At 35.7% G+C, this 17338-nt stretch overlaps 1 protein-coding gene across 1 annotated transcript in view; it reads left to right on the forward strand.

The window, feature by feature from the left end:
* LOC132558166 (V-type proton ATPase subunit H-like) overlaps window positions 1-13435 on the forward strand; it is a 37459-nt gene extending 24024 nt beyond the window's left edge. Inside the window, exons 10-13 of the mRNA XM_060222698.1 lie at window positions 1456-1581; window positions 2895-2996; window positions 8877-8990; window positions 9797-13435. Of these exons, the coding sequence (XP_060078681.1) occupies window positions 1456-1581; window positions 2895-2996; window positions 8877-8990; window positions 9797-9869 (415 nt within the window). The 3' untranslated portion in view covers window positions 9870-13435. The remainder of the gene's footprint in view (window positions 1-1455; window positions 1582-2894; window positions 2997-8876; window positions 8991-9796) is intronic.
* Window positions 13436-17338: the final 3903 nt, after the last annotated feature.

Here is a 17338-nt window from a genome sequence, read left to right on the forward strand (position 1 = left end):
GTCAGGAACACCTACATACACTTAGTGTTCTATAGTCCGTTACAGGGTCAGGAACACCTATATACAGTTAGTGTTCTATAGTCAGTTACAGGGTCAGGAACACCTATATTCACTTAGTGTTCTATAGTCAGTTACAGGGTCAGGAACACCTACATACACTTAGTGTTCTATAGTCAGTTACAGGGTCAGGAACACCTACATACAGTTAGTGTTCTATAGTCAGTTACAGGGTCAGGAACACCTACATACAGTTAGTGTTCTATAGTCAGTTACAGGGTCAGGAACACCTATACACAGTTAGTGTTCTATAGTCAGTTACAGGGTCAGGAACACCTATATACAGTTAGTTTGGCTATAGTCAGTTACCAAAACACATACACTTAGTGTTCTATAGTCAGTTACAGGGTCAGGAACACAGTTATTTACAGTTATCTAACTCAGAGTTGGTGTGATTCTACATATAATTATTTGGCTACCAGTGACCAAAACACAGACATCTTTCCTTAGTTAAGTACAGCTACCAGTGACCAAAACACAGACATCTTTCCTTAGTTAAGTACAGCTACCAGTGACCAAAACACAGACATCTTTCCTTAGTTAAGTACAGCTACCAGTGACCAAAACACAGACATCTTTCCTTAGTTAAGTACAGCTACCAGTGACCAAAACACAGACATCTTTCCTTAGTTAAGTACAGCTACCAGTGACCAAAACACAGACATCTTTCCTTAGTAAAGTACAGCTACCAGTGACCAAAACACGGACATCTTTCCTTAGTTAAAGTGTAACCTGAGAGGTCAGCTATGTTGAGCTTAAAAATAGTTCTGCACATAAAATACACATTGCAGAAAACGCGAATGCCATGGAATGCTCTGTTAATGAGAAATTGTGACTTTTCTGAAAAACACACCTTTGGTTAAGAGGCGTTGACCTCGTTTTCGGGCATCCAAGCCTGTGACGTCATAAGTTCAATGCTTTTGCTGATGCAGCCATATTGGCATTACTGTTCTACATGTGATTGTGATCTATTTTTGGATTTTTCCGGAGTAATTTCTTTGTTTATTTACGCGAAAATACTTCACATCTTCGCAACATTTAAGGTAGTGAACGAGGGTTCGGAGAATTAGCGCTTAAATCCACTAAAATGGCTGCTATCGAGGAGGGAAGCGGTGTGCAGCGTATGGTTGTCCTAATGGTCCCGGGAATTTTCGTACCGAAGAAAGTCCGTCCCGGGTATTTTCGTCCACGGACATCTTCCTTTTTTTTGGTTTCTTTCTTCTTATCAAATAATGCTACTGACGGAAACTTGTTCTAAAAAGTCAAAGAAATATTGTTTTCATTTTCTAAGATATCGTCATTTACTTTTTACATAGTTCTACACATACAAATAACTATTATTGCAGATGAACTACTGTTTACAATGTTTGACAATTTTTCTCTTCTGGCTGTCTACAGCTCGTTTGATGAGTACTGTTCAGAAGTGAAGTCAGGACGACTGGAATGGAGCCCAGTACACAAGTCGGAACGCTTCTGGAGAGAAAACGCACCACGATTAAACGAGAAAAATTATGAGCTGCTCAAGTAAGCATTCGTTCGTTTTTTATGAGATTTGTATATCATCTCCCAGTTAATGTTACATGTGTAAAGTGACACCCTGTCAGACAACCCATACTGGTCGTGTTAACCTGTGTAAAGTGACACCCTGTCAGACAACCCATACTGGTCGTGTTAACCTGTGTAAAGTGACACTGTGTCAAACATACCATTCTAATCATGTTAACCTGTGTAAAGTGACACCCTGTCAGACAACCCATACTGGTCATGTTAACCTGTGTAAAGTGACACTGTGTCAGACAACCCATACTGGTCATGTTAACCTGTGTAAAGTGACACTGTGTCAGACAACCCATACTGGTCATGTTAACCTGTGTAAAGTGACACTGTGTCAAACATACCATTCTAATCATGTTAACCTGTGTAAAGTGACACTGTGTCAGACAACCCATACTGGTCGTGTTAACCTGTGTAAAGTGACACTGTGTCAGACAACCCATACTGGTCATGTTAACCTGTGTAAAGTGACACCCTGTCAGACAACCCATACTGGTCATGTTAACCTGTGTAAAGTGACACTGTGTCAGACAACCCATACTGGTCGTGTTAACCTGTGTAAAGTGACACCCTGTCAGACAACCCATACTGGTCGTGTTAACCTGTGTAAAGTGACACCCTGTCAGACAACCCATACTGGTCGTGTTAACCTGTGTAAAGTGACACCCTGTCAGACAACCCATACTGGTCGTGTTAACCTGTGTAAAGTGACACCCTGTCAGACAACCCATACTGGTCGTGTTAACCTGTGTAAAGTGACACCCTGTCAGACAACCCATACTGGTCATGTTAACCTGTGTAAAGTGACACCCTGTCAGACAACCCATACTGGTCGTGTTAACCTGTGTAAAGTGACACCCTTGTCAGACAACCCATACTGGTCATGTTAACCTGTGTAAAGTGACACCCTGTCAGACAACCCATACTGGTCGTGTTAACCTGTGTAAAGTGACACCGTGTCAGACAACCCATACTGGTCATGTTAACCTGTTTAAACCGACAGCCCTGAAGTTTCTCGCATGCCAAGATTTGATACAATTGTTTCTTAGATTGATTTGATGTGATACATTAAGGGTAAAATTATACAGAACTTTAAACAACTCAGGTGAGAATAAAATTTTTAATGTGAGAAATGAAACTTTGATGCTTACATAGGATGTTTATGCAGAAATCTACTTACAGATAGGTACCACCTGGTTGTCCTCTTCAGCTCCTGCTGTGGTCAGTAGGGGACATATGTCTAATCTAGTGCAAGAGTCAACATTGATTTAATTTTCTTACAGAATTTTAGTGCGATTACTAAGTGACAGCAAGGACCCACTCATATTATCGGTGTCTGCCCATGATTTAGGGGAGTATGTACGATACTATCCTAGAGGAAAGAAGTAAGTATTACATTCTCATACAAAACATGATTAGGTTGCCCCTCTTTGAAGATGAAAACTACTAACCAGATGTTATATACAACAATCCAAATAGTTTATGATGCTGTGTTCATACATCAATGAACTCCAAATAGTTTATGATCATGTGTTTATACATCAATGAACTCCAAGTGGTTTGTGATGATGTGTTTATACATCAATGAACTCTAAGTGGTTTATGATGCTGTGTACATCAATGAACTCCAAGTGGTTTATGATGATGTGTTCATACATCAATGAACTCCAAGTGGTTTATGTTTCTGTGTTCATACATCAATGAACTCCAAGTGGTTTGTGATGATGTGTTTATACATCAATGAACTCCAAGTGGTTTATGATGATGTGTTTATACATCAATGAACTCCAAGTGGTTTGTGATGCTGTGTTTCATACATCAATGAACTCCAAGTGGTTTATGTTTCTGTGTTCATACATCTATGAACTCCAAGTGGTTTATGTTTCTGTGTTCATACATCTATGAACTCCAAGTGGTTTATGTTTCTGTGTTCATACATCTATGAACTCCAAGTGGTTTATGATGATGTGTTCATACATCAATGAACTCCAAGTGGTTTATGATGCTGTGTTCATACATCAATGAACTCCAAATAGTTTATGATGATGTGTTTATACATCATTGAACTCCAAGTGGTTTATGTTTCTGTGTTCATACATCTATGAACTCTAAGTGGTTTATACTCTAAGTGGTTTATGTTGCTGTGTACATCAATGTTTACTTAACATTGAACTCCAAGTTGTGTTCATACATCAATGAACTCCAAGTGGTTTGTGATTCTGTGTTCATACATCAATGAACTCCAAGTGGTTTGTGATACTGTGTTTCATACATCAATGAACTCCAAGTGGTTTGTGTTTCTGTGTTCATACATCTATGAACTCTAAGTGGTTTATGTTTCTGTGTTCATACATCTATGAACTCTAAGTGGTTTGTGATGCTGTGTACATCAATGAACTCCAAGTGGTTTATGATACTGTGTTTCATACATCATGAACTCCAAGTGGTTTATGTTTCTGTGTTTCATACATCAATGAACTCCAAGTGGTTTATGTTTCTGTGTTCATACATCTATGAACTCCAAGTGGTTTATGATGATGTGTTCATACATCAATGAACTCCAAGTGGTTTGTGATACTGTGTTTCATACATCAATGAACTCCAAGTGGTTTATGTTTCTGTGTTCATACATCAATGAACTCCAAGTGGTTTATGTTTCTGTGTTCATACATCTATGAACTCTAAGTGGTTTGTGATAATGTGTTTATACATCATTGAACTCCAAGTGGTTTATGTTTCTGTGTTCATACATCAATGAACTCCAAGTGGTTTATGTTTCTGTGTTCATACATCTATGAACTCTAAGTGGTTTATGATGCTGTGTACATCATTGAACTCCAAGTGGTTAATGATGATGTGTTCATACATCAATGAACTCCAAGTGGTTTATGTTTCTGTGTTCATACATCTATGAAATCTAAGTGGTTTATGATGCTGTGTACATCATTGAACTCCAAGTGGATAATGATGATGTGTTCATACATCAATGAACTCCAAGTGGTTTATGATGCTGTGTACATCAATGAACTCCAAGTGGTTTATGATGATGTGTTTATACATCATTGAACTCCAAGTGGTTTATGTTTCTGTGTTCATACATCAATGAACTCCAAGTGGTTTATGATGCTGTGTTCATACATCAATGAACTCCAAGTGGTTTATGATGATGTGTTCATACATCAATGAACTCCAAGTGGTTTATGTTTCTGTGTTCATACATCTATGAACTCTAAGTGGTTTGTGATACTGTGTTTCATACATCAATGAACTCCAAGTGGTTTATGTTTCTGTGTTCATACATCAATGAACTCCAAGTGGTTTATGTTTCTGTGTTCATACATCTATGAACTCTAAGTGGTTTATGATGATGTGTTTATACATCATTGAACTCCAAGTGGTTTATGTTTCTGTGTTCATATATCTATGAACTCTAAGTGGTTTGTGATGCTGTGTACATCAATGAACTCCAAGTGGTTTGTGATACTGTGTTTCATACATCAATGAACTCCAAGTGGTTTATGTTTCTGTGTTTCATACATCAATGAACTCCAAGTGGTTTATGTTTCTGTGTTCATACATCTATGAACTCCAAGTGGTTTATGATGATGTGTTCATACATCAATGAACTCCAAGTGGTTTATGTTTATGTGTTTAATACATCAATGAACTCCAAGTGGTTTGTGATTCTGTGTTTCATACATCAATGAACTCCAAGTGGTTTATGTTTCTGTGTTTCATACATCAATGAACTCCAAGTGGTTTATGTTTCTGTGTTCATACATCTATGAACTCCAAGTGGTTTGTGATACTGTGTTTCATACATCAATGAACTCCAAGTGGTTTATGTTTCTGTGTTCATACATCTATGAACTCCAAGTGGTTTATGTTTCTGTGTTCATATATCTATGAACTCTAAGTGGTTTATGATGCTGTGTACATCAATGAACTCCAAGTGGTTTATGATGATGTGTTCATACATCAATGAACTCCAAGTGGTTTATGTTTCTGTGTTCATACATCTATGAACTCGAAGTGGTTTATGATGCTGTGTACATCAATGAACTCCAAGTGGTTTATGATGATGTGTTCATACATCAATGAACTCCAAGTGGTTTGTGATGCTGTGTACATCATGAACTCCAAGTGGTTTATGATGATGTGTTTATGAACTCCAAGTGGTTAATGATGATGTGTTCATACATCAATGAACTCCAAGTGGTTTATGTTTCTGTGTTCATACATCAATGAACTCCAAGTGGTTTATGATGCTGTGTTCATACATCAATGAACTCCAAGTGGTTTATGATGATGTGTTCATACATCAATGAACTCCAAGTGGTTTGTGATGATGTGTTCATACATCTATGAACTCTAAGTGGTTTATGATGCTGTGTACATCAATGAACTCCAAGTGGTTTGTGATACTGTGTTTCATACATCAATGAACTCCAAGTGGTTTATGTTTCTGTGTTCATACATCAATGAACTCCAAGTGGTTTATGATTCTGTGTACATCAATGAACTCCAAGTGGTTTATGATACTGTGTTCATACATCAATGAACTCCAAGTGGTTTATGATTCTGTGTTCATACATCAATGAACTCCAAGTGGTTTATGATTCTGTGTTCATACATCAATGAACTCCAAGTGGTTTATGTTTCTGTGTTTACATCATGAACTCTAATTTATGATGTGTGTACATCAATGAAAGTGGTTTATGTTTCTGTGATGAACTCCAAGTGTGTTCATACATCAATGAACTCCAAGTGGTTTGTGATGTTATGTGTGTTCATACATCAATGAACTCCAAGTGGTTTATGTTTCTGTGTTCATACATCAAGTGGTTTATGATGATGTGTTCATACATCAATGAAATGAACTCCAAGTGGTTTACTGTGGTTTATTCTGTGTTCATACATCAATGAACTCCAAGTGGTTTATGATTCTGTGTTCATACATCATTGAACTCCATATTGTTTTTGATGATGTGTTTATACATCAATGAACTCCAAGTGGTTTATGTTTCTGTGTTCATACATCAATGAACTCCAAGTGGTTTATTATGCTGTGTACATCAATGAACTCCAAGTGGTTTATGATTCTGTGTATCAATGAACTCCAAGTGGTTTATGATGATGTGTTTATACATCATTGAACTCCAAGTGGTTTATGTTTCTGTGTTCATACATCAATGAACTGTTCATACATCAATGAACTCCAAGTGGTTTATGATGCTGTGTACATCATACATCAATGAACTCCAAGTGGTTTATGTTTCTGTGTTCATACATCAATGAACTCCAAGTGGTTTATGATGATGTGTTCATACATCAATGAACTCCAAGTGGTTTGTGATGCTGTGTTTCATACATCAATGAACTCCAAGTGGTTTATGTTTCTGTGTTCATACATCTATGAACTCTAAGTGGTTTATGATGCTGTGTACATCAATGAACTCCAAGTGGTTTGTGATACTGTGTTTCATACAGCAATGAACTCCAAGTGGTTTATGTTTCTGTGTTCATACATCTATGAACTCCAAGTGGTTTATGATGATGTGTTCATACATCAATGAACTCCAAGTGGTTTGTGATACTGTGTTCATACATCAATGAACTCCAAGTGGTTTATGTTGAACTCCAAGTGGTTTATGATGTGTTCATACATCATGAACAATCAACTCCAAGTGAACTCCAAGTGGTTTATGTTGCTGTGTTCATACATCAATGAACTCCAAGTGGTTTATGATGAACTCTGTGTTCATACATCAATGAACTCCAAGTGGTTTATGATGATGTGTTCATACATCAATGAACTCCAAGTGGTTTATGATTCTGTGTTCATACATCTATGAACTCCAAGTGAACTCCAAGTGGTTAATGATGATGTGTTCATACATCAATGAACTCCAAGTGGTTTGTGATGCTGTGTTTCATACATCAATGAACTCCAAGTGGTTTATGTTTCTGTGTTCATACATCAATGAACTCCAAGTGGTTTATGATGATTTGTTAATACATCAATGAACTCCAAGTGGTTTATGATTCTGTGTTCATACATCAATTATGTGATGATGTTTCTGTGTTCATACATCAATGAACTCCAAGTGGTTTATGATGCTGTGTTCATACATCAATGAACTCCAATGTGTGTTTCCAAGTGGTTTATGATGCTGTGTTCATACATCTATGAACTCCAAGTGGTTTGTGATACTGTGTTTCATACATCAATGAACTCCAAGTGGTTTATGTTTCTGTGTTCATACATCTATGAACTCCAAGTGGTTTATGATGATGTGTTCATACATCAATGAACTCCAAGTGGTTTATGATGATGTGTTCATACATCAATGAACTCCAAGTGGTTTATGATGATGTGTTCATACATCTATGAACTCCAAGTGGTTTGTGATGATGTGTTTATACATCAATGAACTCCAAGTGGTTTATGATGATGTGTTCATACATCAATGAACTCCAAGTGGTTTATGATGATGTGTTCATACATCTATGAACTCTAAGTGGTTTATGATGATGTGTTCATACATCAATGAACTCCAAGTGGGTTGTGATGCTGTGTTTCATACATCAATGAACTCCAAGTGGTTTATGTTTCTGTGTTTATACATCTATGAACTCCAAGTGGTTTATGATGATGTGTTCATACATCAATGAACTCCAAGTGGTTTGTGATGCTGTGTACATCAATGAACTCCAAGTGGTTTATGTTTCTGTGTTCATACATCAATGAACTCCAAGTGGTTTGTGATGCTGTGTTTCATACATCAATGAACTCCAAGTGGTTTATGTTTCTGTGTTCATACATCTATGAATCCTATGACATCAATGAACTCCAAGTGGTTTGTGATACTGTGTTTCATACATCAATGAACTCCAAGTGGTTTATCTTTCTGTGTTCATACATCTATGAACTCCAAGTGGTTTGTGATACTGTGTTTCATACATCAATGAACTCCAAGTGGTTTATGTTTCTGTGTTCATACATCAATGAACTCCAAGTGGTTTATGATGCTGTGTTCATACATCAATGAACTCCAAATAGTTTATGATGATGTGTTTATACATCATTGAACTCCAAGTGGTTTATGATGATGTGTTTATACATCATTGAACTCAAAGTGGTTTATGTTTCTGTGTACATACATCAATGAACTCCAAATGGTTTATGATGATGTGTTTATACATCATTGAACTCCAAGTGGTTTATGATGATGTGTTTATACAGAGTATTGTTTCTGTTTCAGTGTTATAGAACAACTTGGAGGTAAACAACTGGTGATGCAGTACCTTTCTCACGATGATCCTAATGTGAGATTTGAGGCTCTGATAGCAGTACAGAAGCTTATGGTACATAACTGGTAAGTTAGAATTACATTGACATATCTTTATATTTGTTTGTAAGTGACAGGTAAATCGCAGATATTGACCATAAATACCTATATATAGAAAAGCATAGGGCCGTCTTCTGCCCGATATTTCAAATCAGACAGAACTGTATATTTTGAAAGCTGAAGAAGGGCAAAAAACATCTTTTAAATTTGAATAAATGTTTTTGAGGGACTATAAACCAGTATCCACCGTTTCATAAAGTTATAGCATTACTCCAAAAATTTGGTCTAACTGCAGTTTCTGTGAAATATTATTGTATGCTGGTTGGGAAGTATTGTGATATGCAGCTGATAAAATTTGGTCTAGCTGCAGTTTCTGTGTAATATTGTTATATGTTGTTTGGGAAGTATCATGAGATACATTGTACAACTGATAGAATTTGTTTTACCTTGAGTTTCTGTACTTTTGTTGTACATTGTACAACTAATAGAATTTGTTTTACCTTGAGTTTCTGTACTTTTGTTGTACATTGTACAACTAATAGAATTTGTTTTACCTTGAGTTTCTGTACTTTTGTTGTACATTGTACAACTAATAGAATTTGTTTTACCTTGAGTTTCTGTACTTTTGTTGTACATTGTACAACTAATAGAATTTGTTTTACCTTGAGTTTCTGTACTTTTGTTGTACATTGTACAACTAATAGAATTTGTTTTACCTTGAGTTTCTGTACTTTTGTTGTACAGTGGTTCAGACTCAAATTTGTGTACTAATGGGGAATATGTTATATTCTTGGACATATTTGTTTAACCTTGCTTTATATATTATTTTATAGGGAGTACTTGGGTCGACAGTTAGAAAACACCACATCCAAGGACACCCCCGGTCTCGTCCCTGCCAAGGCCTAGTCACTGTATCTCGTCACTTGTGATAAGTCCATCAATAACCAGTATGCAGTCATTATTACAATAGTGGATGTTTTCATTTAAAGCAGAAACAACTTAACGATATCAATACTGTACTCTCTGTATAGACATTGAGTTGTAAAACTTCCATATTGATCTACCATCAGCCATCCTTGTCATAACCTAGTGGCACTAGACGGTATATCTGCCAGGAAAAACACATTAATGTAGTTTACCCTGTATTCACATGTTATGAGTAGATTTTTAGAAAGAAACCGATATATGTATGCCACTGATTTAAGGTATAATTCTGTAAGATCATTGAAATCATTGAAAATATGTTGTTTGATTCAGAAATAGTTAGGAGCAAGAAGACATTTAATGACAAGATGTGTTTCTTGTGGCTCACGATACAAAAAGTAACACATATAGAGACCTCATTGAACATACATCATCCATAGCAAAAATATTTATATCTGTAATGTGTTTAAAAATAATCAACATACGAACAAAAGATTTGATTTGAATGTTTAATACTGTTGTATTTTGATTGTGATATGCAGTAAGAGTGAGATAAAATCTGTTTAGATTTGTGGATGTGTTATACTAATTAATGTTTAAATTAAAATTAAACTATGATTAGATAATATCTCGGTCCTTTCTCTGTATATTAATCATATCCCTTCAATTTAGTTATGAATACTCTATTTCTCATACTAACACTTTACATTCCAAAAAATAATTAAAAAGATGTTGTTGGAAAATGGAGAATATGATAGTGTTTTATATCTGTTATGAAAATTAAAAGTATGTGCACTTATTGTGATATGTTAAAATGTGTATGAATAAAACCCTTCCCCATGGAAGAACATGATATAATTTATAGATCAGAATGATGGTTACCTAAAAAGTAATTGAAGAAGTATTGAAGCCATTTTTAATGGTGATGTTGGAGTAATCCAGTATTTATTAGAGTCATTAGTAATGGTTGATAAATCATGTTGATATTTGTGATTGTGAATAAATATATAAAGTGCTTTAACTTCAGTGCAAAGAATTTGATTTTTTTTCATCCCAGATCTATGAGTGTTAATTAGTTATTTTGGCCATGCAATAAGTGAAATATATAAAGTTATTTTCAAATTGTCCAGTTTAAAATATCTTAAAAGTGCAAGGTCTTCGTTAAGCGTCAGTGCTTTATGTAATCATCTTCAGATACTTAACAATAAATACATAGTTACATAGTAACCATGGCGATACATTTTAACATCATAGATTTGGTGATGTCACAAAAGGAGATGAATCTTATACAAGACTATTAAGCTTAGGTTTAAACAGTTTGATACAATACTTTCCTTCCTCTTATCTTTCTAAAACAGTCTCCGTATAAATTTTTTTTTAAAAAAAAGAAATGTTTTAAAGTCCTTTTGCCTATATATATTAGAAAGTTGAATTCACAGTGTGCAGTACATATACAGAAAAGGAGGAAATTGGAAACACTTCTTATTAGTAAAACATTAACACTTTTATTACAAATCTTTATACACTTTTACAATTAGTTGTATTACCTCAGTTGTACTACATGGATGACTACGCGGTAACACAATATGACATCATCAATAACGGCTTAATTTTCCATTATGACGTCATAGAAAAGAGAGAAAACGTGTAAAGATATAATATGAAAGGGCCTGTGCTTTATTATTCAGAGGTTTTTCCCATTTTGTTTTATATCTTTATATTAACAATGATTTGCTTGCTGCTTATTAAGGAGAAAAATGGAGATTTTTATCAAGGTATCTAAAGGTCATTTTACAAGACATGTAAGTACCAAGCATTTAACTGAATGCCAAATCCTTAAACTCAACTTCTCATTTATTTACATACAATGTGATCAGAATGAAGTCTGTCATAAAAAAGCATACATTATGAATGTTTTGCCACATCATTCTTCTGACTAACAAGTATTTAAAACGCCCAGAAAATCCTGAGGTTTATGTGGTGATGCATTTGCACCAGTACACAATGTTTATATATTGGGGTCAAACTTTGTGTGTTATGTACTATAGAATTAAGTATGTTTCCAAAAAAATTCTTAATCCTGATGACATTGATAACAAGTGATAAACTTGTCTCACTATTTGCAGGGATTGGTTTTTCCGTTAAGTGTTAAATTGCTGTAAAATAAGTAACTTTATAGTTTTGACGTTAAAAGGTGAAAGTGGTAGTTTTAACAACACAGTAGTTTGTCTCTAATTACAAGGGTATTACTAGTATTAAATGAAATTCTTCATTTGTCTGACAAAGTGGGGTTATTATTATTATTATTTTTGTAATTTTTTTCATTTTTAATGATTAACAAGAACGATTTAGAATAAAAATTAAAATCTACTAAGATTGAAAGAATTCATTAGTCTTTACAGGAATTACATTTCTCTGTGTTTGTGAGTACAATAGGAATTTGTAATACTAAACTAGTTTGAAATTTCCTGATGATTTATGTAAACACATGTATATGTAGTACTTTTATACTTAGTACAATTCTAGTCACCTGTACTGTTGTAACATGATGATTCCTAATACTTTGTTGACAATGATCCCCATGGTGACGGTTTCCTATGTGACAGTGGGCCAAGGAATATGATTATAATGACTGAGTTCTATTTGTTGTAAATTCTTGTATATTACACGTTTGTCAGATCTTGAAATGTGATTAATCATTAGTCAGAAAAAACCTATATTAATATTGTCTTATACAGTATATCATCAGGGTCATGTTCTGTTTACATTAGGGGAGGTAACTAGTAGGGAAAGATTGGGTTAGAAATGTAACAATCTAAATTAATAGTCATATGTAAATAATTCTGCTATCTCCCTTAAAACCTGAGGAACTTATTCAAATGCATGTGGAGATCCAAGATGTGCGGTTGGATTCCTACAAAAGATGATTTGTGATTCCCAGGACGCTGAAATCACAGATGATTCTATACTGTTATGTTTGTGTTCTCGAACAAGACCATATGCAAATTTCTTTGGGTAGCATGCAGAATGATTTCAGATTGATGAGCATTGAGTGATTTCTATCCAGAGTTCTGCACCACTCACCTGAACATGATCCAGGTTGGTTTTGAGGGCGATGAACCTTATTGCTGGACTGTCAAAAGGTATCGTCATTTCATTACTTTGGGTGTGTATGATATACAATGATAGATTAAGGTATAATTAATTTTTAGATTATGGTTAATCTGATATGTATTTGAGGTTTTATATTAGGTCTGTAAGTCTATATAATATTGTAGGAGTATTCAGTGTACCAAAGTTAGGGTTTTATTGTCTGTAGAGGGATATAAAGTCTATATTGTTTGCTACAGGTTGTACCTCAGGATTGATCAGGAGTTATCATACTTTACATGAGGTATCAACTGAAATTTCACGTGTTGATTGATTAAAAATATGTTGTACCATACACTGTGCATGTTTGGAATGATTTACGAATGAATGGTGTAAAATTGATGATCAATTTATGTTACAAAAGGATGAGAAAGTTGATGAGAATTAATGCTACTTTATTGATGTATCCAAGTAAAGAAATGTAACATTTCATTGGAATTTTTATTTTGTGTGAATATCAACACAGATTCTGTATATAAATTATCTCCTGGAAAATATTACTTTTTTCAATACATATGGAGAGACTTTCAGGACCAAGACTATTTACCATTTCCACTAGGGGGCACAGACGAGAGAAGAATCTAGAATAAAAATGGATAACGAGATATCTCATGAAACATGATCCGACCTTAAGAACTGGGAGGGACAAGCTACATCATACAGCTGTTTCCTCCTTCTAGGCCTCGTCAGTGATGCTGCATCATACAGCTGTTTCCTCCTCCTAGGCCTCGTCAGTGATACTGCATCATACAGCTGTTTCCTCCTCCTAGGCCTCGTCAGTGATGCTGCATCATACAGCTGTTTCCTCCTTATAGGCCTCGTCAGTGATGCTACATCATACAGCTGTTTCGTCCATCTAGGACTCGTCAGTGATGCTGCATCATACAGCTGTTTCCTCCTCCTAGGCCTCGTCGGTGATGCTACATCATACAACTGTTTCCTCCTCCTAGGCCTCGTCAGTGATGCTGCATCATACAGCTGTTTCCTCCTCCTAGGCCTCGTCAGTGATGCAACATCATACAGCAGTTTCCTCCTCCTAGGCCTCGTCAGTGATGCTACATCATACAACTGTTTCCTCCTCCTAGGCCTCGTCAGTGATGCTACATCATACAACTGTTTCGTCCTCCTAGGACTAGTTAGTAATGCTACATCATACAGCTGTTTCGTCCTCCTAGGCCTCGTCAGTGATGCTACATCATACAGCTGTTTCGTCCTCCTAGGCCTCGTCAGTGATGCTACATCATACAGCTGTTTCGTCCTCCTAGGCCTCGTCAGTGATGCTACATCATACAGCTGTTTCGTCCTCCTAGGCCTCGTCAGTGATGCTACATCATACAGCTGTTTCGTCCTTCTAGGACCCGTCAGTGATGCTACATCATACAGCTGTTTCGTCCTTCTAGGACTCGTCAGTGATGCTAGGAGCCTTAATATTTAGTGAGCGACTGAGGGAAACCAACACTAACCGAAAGAAAAGTCAAAATTTAGATGGGGAGGCACACTAGTTCCATAATTCAATAAATCACATAATTTACATATATCTATAAATTTCGAAAGTACATATATATTCGAATGAATTAAAATGTCTTTCAATATATCATTATCATACATACATTCGTGTATGTAGATATCAGAGATGTAAGCAGGTCTGTATAGGATTAGAGAGGGGCCACAGTCATCATGTAATGAACACAGGTCAGTGGATTCTCTCCGGTACTCCGGTTTTCCTCCACTAGCCAGACCTGGCACATCCTTAAATGACCCTGACTGTTAAAAGGACGAAAAGCAACAGTAAACTAAATTACAGGATTTGAAGGTAATGACAGCTATAAAATATCGTTAAATCAGTGCCATGCTAAAAAAGATAATCTTGTTCGTATCACTGTATTTGAAACTAGTTAGTTTGCTGGCTAGTTCCGTTGTTGTATACCTTGCTCTCATTTGAGAACGTGACATTACTTACTTGGATTGACCCATGTTTACATGGCAAGTATTGTCGATGAAGCAGAAGATGCTTGCTCATTCTGAACACCTGGTTCCCGTTGTACTTTTTCGGGAGTCAATCTCTCTGTTGTTCATATTTTGCCCTAGTTTTATAGTATTTGAATTTGAATTATTATTATGTTGCCATGTTCGCATTTTCTTGATTTTTGTATTATTTTCCGGGAAATATTACTTTTACTAATATATAAGGAGAGACTTGCACATGACCTTAATTAAGAATTAAGTCTACGAATCACTTACATTATGTAAATTTAAAACTTCACATACCATGGTCTCCGTTTTAGTTAAATCATTATGAGTGATACTGGCTCTGAGAACAAAGACCTACATAGCTGAACAGGTTCCAAGTAATAGTATAAATCAACCATTTTATATAACTTTAATTGGAAATTTGATTGTTTTCTCGTGATAAATTGATTTCATTTAATAGGATTAGAATATATTCTGACGGTTATCTATTGACATGTATGTAACAGAGATCGTTATTTATTTCGATGCTTGCGCCAGGATTCGAACCCAGGACCTCTGGCTGGCTAGTTTTACAATGCTTGTGAGACAATGCCAAATATTATTCCCGAGTTCCTATGTGGGCGCCGATGTAACGCAGGTCATGATTCGATCCTGGGAACTGTGGCTTGCTCGTTTGACGCAGACCGATCAAGCTAAAGAGAGCTCGCCAATTATATTGCGGCTAGTGTTTTTCCAGGGTTACATGTAAAACTGGTGATTCGCCAAAGAAGGGATTCATATTTATATCTGGTCATACCACTATAGCACATGTATTACATCAAACAGGAGATAAGTACAGAATTAGATCTTTAATCCCGGAATAGACACCTGTATCAGACGAAATACACGTGCATTACATCAAATAGAAGATAAGTACAGAATTAGATCTTTAATCCCGGAATAGACACCTGTATCAGGCGAAATACACGTGCATTACATCAAATAGAAGATAAGTAAAGAATTAGATCTTTAATCCCGGAAAAGACACCTGTATCAGACGAAATACACGTGTATTACATCAGGTTGTAGTGTAGTGCAGAATTAGTTATTTAATCCTGGAATAGACACCTGTATCAGTTTAAAGTTGTAAGAATATGTGTATTGAATGTGACGTCATCAGATTAGAGTTGCAAGAATGTGTGTATTGAGTGTGACGTCTTAAGATTAGAGTTGCAAGAATGTGTGTATTGAGTGTGACGTCGTAGGTGTGAGTTGAAAGAATTTGTGTATTGAGTGTGACGTAACAAGTTTAAAGTTGTATGAATATGTGTATTGAGTGGGAAGTCATAGGTTTAAAGTTTCAAGAATATGTGTATTGAGTGTGACGTAATAGGTTTAAAGTTGCATGAACGTGTGTATTGAGTGTGACCTTCTAGGTTCAAAGTTGCAAAAATGTGTGTATTAAGTGTGACGTCATAAGTTTAAAGTTATGTGTGAATGTGTGAATTGAGTGTGACGTCATAGGATAAGAATTGCAAGAATGTGTGTATTGAGTGGGAATTTACAGGTTTAGAGTTTCAAGAATATGTGTATTGAGTGTGACCTCCTAGGTTCAAAGTTCAAGAATGTGTGTATTGAGTGTGATTTCATAGGTTTAGAGTTGCAAGAATGTGTTTAGTTGAAACATATTTTATTGCCGAAAGCAAATGGATTGGGCATAAGTTATCTCAACTTATAAGAGCCATCTCCACAATAATATATACAATGAATGTCACAACAGCTATGTACAGTTACAACTCATTTTTAAATGTAAAATGTAGTAGGGAAAAAGGAAGGAAAGAAAAGATGGGAGAGGAAGAGAAGAAACTGATTTAACAATCTGACGTAGTCAACGCTCATGCCTGGCACTATAACTGCACAACACATCATTCCTTCTTACACAGTTCATTAAAACACCATTCCTATAGGCCATCTCGTTCTCTTCAAGGCTTTCAATTAAGCTGAACTAAAGTGCCAGACAAACATTCCTCGTAATTAATTGATAACATTCAATATTGAAAAATTAATATAGTTACAAGTAGCTATTAGAGATACAGTAAGGAGAAGAAGGCAAGATCACCAATTCACAGAATGAAGTCAGAATCTGTTGCTGGCCCGCATGTATGTTTGTACGATGTGAAAAATGTCTTCGTTTTCAGTAACGGCGAGTTAAGATTTTCCAGACAAAAGAATTTCGAGATTAATTGGGTAATACGGACGCAAAATTTACAAACATGTTTGCTCTCAAAATAGTATAATTAGGACATTCAAAAAAAAATAATGATATGCATCTTCACAAAAATGTCCACAAG

The sequence above is a fragment of the Ylistrum balloti genome, unplaced genomic scaffold (assembly GCF_031769215.1).
Source record: "Ylistrum balloti isolate Yb309-2 unplaced genomic scaffold, AGI_CSIRO_Ybal_v1 Utg370766, whole genome shotgun sequence".
Lineage (NCBI taxonomy): Eukaryota > Metazoa > Mollusca > Bivalvia > Pectinida > Pectinidae > Ylistrum > Ylistrum balloti.